Source organism: Numida meleagris, chromosome 1 (genome assembly GCF_002078875.1).
Source record: "Numida meleagris isolate 19003 breed g44 Domestic line chromosome 1, NumMel1.0, whole genome shotgun sequence".
NCBI lineage: Eukaryota > Metazoa > Chordata > Aves > Galliformes > Numididae > Numida > Numida meleagris.
Genome location: NC_034409.1, coordinates 170,155,182 through 170,161,467, shown reverse-complemented (window position 1 = coordinate 170,161,467; position 6,286 = coordinate 170,155,182). Strand labels below are relative to the sequence as shown.

The 6,286-nt window shown below is 38.6% G+C and overlaps 1 protein-coding gene across 13 annotated transcripts in view; it reads right to left on the bottom strand.

The window, feature by feature from the left end:
• Nucleotides 1-6,286, bottom strand: part of SUPT20H (SPT20 homolog, SAGA complex component) — a 34,292-nt gene that overhangs the window by 1,196 nt on the left and 26,810 nt on the right. For all 13 annotated transcript variants that reach the window (XM_021377491.1, XM_021377539.1, XM_021377575.1 and 10 more), the window contains 3 exons: nt 5,583-5,737; nt 3,243-3,298; nt 768-873 (listed from right to left, as the gene is read on the bottom strand). In XM_021377491.1, coding sequence (XP_021233166.1) covers nt 768-873; nt 3,243-3,298; nt 5,583-5,737 — 317 coding nt within the window. The remainder of the gene's footprint in view (nt 1-767; nt 874-3,242; nt 3,299-5,582; nt 5,738-6,286) is intronic.

Sequence of the window (6,286 nt, the reverse complement as noted above, 5' to 3'; positions counted from 1 at the left end):
TTTGCTTCTTTCTGAAACCATAATGACAGTTAAAAAAACAGAAAACAAGATTTTTGAGTTTGGAGCTAAGAACTGTTATTACTACTGTCTTTTTTTCAACAGTCAGAGTGAAGTTGCTGGATTACTTGTATCTGTTGCTGCTGCTGCTGCAAGGCTTGTTGTTGTTGCTGTTGTAAGGCAGAAGAGAGCTGGAGTCTCTGCTGAGGAAGGCTTTGCCCAGGTCTGTTCATGGCAGAGCCAAGCTGAGACAACACTAAGAAAGGAGAAGGGGAAAGCAGGCAGGTCAAAGAGGTCAGGTCAAGTTTATCAGGGTAGGGAAAGGAAGGCATTGGAAGAGCGTAACAGAAAGAGTCAACAGAATTAGTCTGAGTAAAACTGGAAACAGTACAGGATAAAATATATGTGATATACATACTTGGTTAGTTAGAACATAATTAGATTATGAAGCGCTTGTGGAGACACCAAGAGGTTTATTATACTGGATATTCAGCACACAGATAAGCATTCCTCAATGAAGTCTGGCAAGGAATTTTCCTGTATGTTGTTTTCATATCAAGTGTGACAAGGATATAATAAATTTACTACACTTAACTGCCAAACAAAGCAGAGAAGTGTGTGCTTCGAAAGTCAAATATTTCTTGTACAATTCATACGCTGATAATACACAGTGTGTTGTTCTATCTTCTTAAATCATAAAGACCAAACTTCATTTCAGTGTGAATTTATCAACGTACACACTTAGAAAAGGAGGCTCAGCAAGCACATACCTGTGGCTTGAGGTTGCATGAAATTCCCTACTCCCGTCAGGTTAATAACAGCAGCTTGTTGGGCTGACAATGCCTGATCTTGATTTGATGGACCTTGGTCAGACCCCTAGCAAAAATGAAAAGCTTGATCCTTATTACCAAACTTTAGTACAAATAAGTAAATAAAGCCAGTGTGAAGACAGTCTTTTGAAGTACTATTTGAAAGCATTTAATTCTACATTTCACAGTGCACGTATATATAGACTGTACTGGAGTCACTACTGAAGTACAACAAACAGATGCTAATGCCCCCAAACAGCTCTGAAGGAGAAACAGACTTCTGCTCATTACCCAGCAGAAGTCCCATGCAGATAGCAGCTTCCCTGCAGTCAGGCAGCAGGGATTACAGTTTATAGTTGTAATGGTATCATGTCTCCTCTCCAGCTCCCCACCCCCAAAGCCTTCAGGGGACACCAGAAGCCATCTACATGCAAAAGATTCTAATCATAATCAAAACAGGGTAAGTATAAACACATTCACACATCCAAATTGTGTGACATGTGCCTTGACTTCATGATAAATACAAATCCTGCATTTAATGTTTTGTTTTCTGAACAAAGTAGCTCTGACATCAATCACACAAATGGAATTACCAGAACCTGATCTAGCGTCTACTGATGTGAAAGTGCTGAATCATGGACTTTTCTAGAACTTGAATTATGCATTTATTCAAAAGGTAGAAAAATAAAGCATGTATTACACATATGACTTAAAGAAACTGCACGGCTAATGTCTTAAGGAGGAAAAAAACCCACGTTTTTGAGCTGGTGCATTTCCAGCAATTGCAACGCTTCTTTTGAATAACCATATGAAATAATGCCACTAAGATCAAGGTAAACTGGACCAAAAGAATGAACACTGAGGCATGCATCATCATCTCAGTGAAGACAACGAAGAAAGACTTACAAAGACATAGAACCAACACCAGGAAGACAAAACCTAAGTACGAAAGAAGTATGTATACATGTATACATACACCTACACTCCTGTCCTTACTAAAAGCTAAAGGATTTAGTATACAAAGTAGCTCATTCTAGCCTAGTGACCCTAGCCCTAAACTATAAGGTGTGGTTAAAAAACAAAAAAACAAAAAAACAAAAAAAACAGTTCCTCAGGGCAAGCTAGCCAGACAATACAGAGATTGATTTTCTCCAACAGAACTTTCTGTCACAGGAAGGACTGGGCTCAAATCAGCCTTTGTGTAAATGCCCTTAACGTTCAATATCTAGAAAATAAAATCCAAGAGAATGAGCTTGCATGATTTTTTAGTAATTCAAAAAGTAACTGACATTTGGATTCTGAGAATAAACTCAAAGTCAATTGAACTGTCACACATTCCAGAACGAGGTCTGAGACGCAGGAGGTTATACACTGTGAAACCATTCTGAAGAGTCATTTATGAACAGTCTACAGCAGCACAATGAACATTACAAAAAACTGAGTTTTGTAACCACAGAGAACTTTGTGTACAGAAGTCTTGGATGTCTGGGAAGACAAACGTAATTATTAAGAGTGTAAAAGCAGAGCAGCTACTTATCCCAAATTGCTGTACTAGTGCTTGTAAGATTTTTAGACACAGGCAGTAGCAGCCAGTCAACATTTGCCATTTTGAAGACAGACAGATCGGTTTCCATTGCAATTTTAGACTTAAATAATTCATTCAAAATGCTGAGTTTTCCCCAGTCCTAGGATGAACATGACATTGATAATGATGTACTCCTTTGAGAATTAAAAAAAAGAATATCCTTTAAAATGCATTGGGTTACAATTGTTGTTTGTGAGGAAGCCTCATGCTCAAAAAAAACTTGTAGCCAGATAATTTTAAGATAATTAAAATATATTTTAATTATCCTCATATCCTGAAATGGAGTTCAGACATAATAAGCACCTTTTGCTCATGTTTCTGCCTGTACTTATGCTTAAAGGAAATAACATATTTACAGACCTTCTGAACATCCTATCCCACATCAAATCTTACTTTCCTTACCAGCAGCTCTTTAAAGTCAATCCTGCACCTACCTGTGCATGTTAAGATCCACTTTCAGGCCTTATATGCATAACCCTGAGCGATTCTACTGTAGTGTTTTGTACTTCTCGTGTAATCACAACATTACAGAATGATTTGCAGTAAAAGCTCAAAGATGGTATTTTTGGATTAATCTCTTGAATTCAAATGTCAGCATTTGTACATTGACACTGAAAACTAGCTGCTTTGTTGCAAGTTGAGGATATAATTTCCACCTGACACCTTTATGGAAATAACTTTTTCCTTGTGTTTTGAATGTCTAAAAAAAAAAAAAAACATTAAAAAATGGCAGTACATGCTTTATCCAATCAGCTAGCTTCAAAGATTCGTGTGGGCTAAATACAGTAAACAGCACTAAGCACGACTCTATAGAAATGTAAGAAATGATTGTGTCCATGTGTATCAATTACCTGTAGAAGATTTAAGGGCCGAAGATTTGATGCATTTTTCAAACCAAAAGGGCTGCCTGTTAAAGAAAACATCTTTTTATTAGTAAGAAGTCTTTACTTGTGTGTACTGCTATCAATACACCCTTCCACTGGGATTGTCTGTAAACAGCTGGAAAACTGGCAAGCTTCAGTTTTGCATTTAAACACGAACACTGCATTTTCCATTAAGTTGAAATCATCACAGTTATCTAGATTTGAAGATCTGGCTATACAGAAAAGCTACTGCACATTGTACGCCATAACCTGTCACTGGTTTATGCTTTTAGGACAAAGATGAACGTGGTGAATATTACAGCAGTTCTTTTTCAGTGATTCTCCTTCTGGCTTTGAATCATTTTATTGTTTGTACAGTAAACTCAGTAATGGCCAAGGACTGAACGAAGTAGCAAGTCCCCAGGTTCTCAATCATTAAAACCACACAACCCTGATCAAAACCTTAGCAGCTGCCCTCCCCTCCAAAAGCTGCTGTGAAGACACATCTGACCTGCAGGGCTTTTGGCATTATTCCACACGGAACCCTTCAAAGCTATGCTAAAAAGGTTTATACGTAGTTATCTGCGAGGTGGGTACCAAACTGATTTGAACGCTCCAGTGAAACAGCAGCTGTCAAACAGAATCCCCACTGAGGTCTGCCATGGACTTAGATAACCTCACAACTGCCATTTGTTATGTGCATGACAGCGTAGCGTGTAAAAATCTGTGACAAAACTGGCAAGGATTGATGATGCTTGGAGCGACAGGATTAGAATTAAAAGTGATCCTAATGAGTTGGTAAATAAAGTCCAACATCAGTGACATTGAATTCAGAAAGGACAAACAAACAAGTACAAAACCGAGTAACCAGCTTAGCACCTATGCACAAAGAAAGGATATGAAAAGTCACAGAAGCTACAAGTATATCTGAATAATCCATATCACAAATTATAGAACACACAGAAGAAAAGAACTTCTTCACACAGCTTACATTTATAAAACTGTCACAAACAGCCGTAGGTAACAAAAATACAAATGGGGTTCAAAAACCAATCAAATAAGTTCCCAGAATAAAATCTGCCACTGGTTATTAAGCAGCCTTCAGCTGAGAAAGTCCCAAAGCTGGAGACTGCCAGAAGATGTACAGTCATAGACAAAGGACGTATCACTTTACGCCTGCCTCACCTTAAACTCTTCCCTAAGCATCCTCTAATGGCCACTGTCAGAGACAATATGAACTGGGTGGATTTTTGGCCTAAGCCACTACAGCCAATCATAGGTTAATGCAATTCTGTTGCAGAAAAAAATGCAAATAAAAATAGGCAGACCTCACTTGGGGAAATGTTAACTGGAATGTTGTGGAAGAGATGAGATGCAGTTATTCTGCTGTGCTCCACAGTGGTAAATCAGCCAAGCTCAAGCTTGTGTCCAGTTTTGGGTATCACATTTTAAGGATGTGAGCAAATTGGACAGTCTAGAAAAGAGTGACAGGATTATGAAAGGTTTGAAAAATACAAACTATTAGAAAGACAAGACAAACGTGGGACACAACAGCATGTTTCTGACAGAAGGTAAAGAGAAAGGGTGAACAGCTATATTCCACGTCTGCACAGAACAGGAGAAAAAGTAATTTAACTCGCAATTAAGGAGATGCACTGTGATTAGAAGAAAACAACAGATAATGAACTACTCTGAACAGCTACTGAAGGATCCTGGAATCTTAATCAGCAAAGGTATTTATGGACAGTTTAGATATGGACAGTTCAGTGAACCGACACTGCCAGTGTAAGGGATGCGTATCTTGATGCCCCTTCTATCCTCTCGATTCAGTAACTGTACTTGTCTTAGTTTATTTTTTTCTGAAAAGAATTTAAACACTGCTTTAATAAATACTGAAGCATGCTGATTTATACAGTCATATTTGAAAGCAATAAGGTACAAACTCATCGCCCATCTAGAATTAAGTAGCGACAGAATAAAATACCCTGCACATTTAAAAAGGGAGGCCTCTTTCTACATTCAGTCATGTCTATTTCCAGGCAGTTATTGTCAAAGTTGCACCTGAATTTGGATGTGACTTCACACATTCTGCTGGGCAAACCAAGTATAATCTGGATGTAGAGTGTATTTCTCCAGCCTAGCTTCTCACAGTCAAATAATCTGTCATTTGCCTACACTCAGAATGTAAAAAAATATTAACGTTGTTCCGAAGCTCAAGTCATCAGATAACCACCCACTCACAAACAGCCACTTCGGTCCATTGTTCTCACAAGACGTTTTCACACTGCCCCTCTCTGAAGGGTGGCTTTTCAAGTTATTCACACTAACCTGCTTGAGAGGCAGACTGCATTGCAGCGGGCAGTGCACTTGGTACCAGACCTCCTGATGGTAAAATGCCACTCAGATTTATACCTGCAGGGGCTATGGCACCAGTGTTGCACCCCAACATAGGGTTTGAACCACTCATCAATGTCTGCGCTCCACTGTAGAAGAGGAAAGACAACACATCAAATCCAAGTGGTACAAGCAAATCCGAGTGACTGAGGTTTTGCCCTCTGTCTTGTGGTAACTAATTCAATTGTTTGCTGTAAATAAGGTTATGGATAAGGCATCAAGGCAGCTTAAAAAAATCATTATGCCTAGGGTGTAACAAATACGTAAATCCAAATTCCAGCAAACAATTTTTTATTTAGTTTAATCCACGGAAAACAGAAAACATACACAGTTCCTTTATTTTAGAAAAACTGAAGAGATCAGCCTTCAAAATGGTTGTAGTACCATAACAAAAAGCTGAGGAATGGCTCATGTTTTCCTCTAGCACCAAAAAGAAGACTCTTCAACTAATCAGCAGTGATCAAATGCCAGCTCCTCAGATAAGTAACTCCAGTGCCTGATATCTGCACTGAAGAACACCGTGTACCTTACACTGCCCATCCTGTACTGACCATGGAATTTTCATTCACTCTAAAAGCAGTTCACTTTATACCATACAACCTTCTCTCACCAGCAGCATTATTTGTTAGAACTGCAAA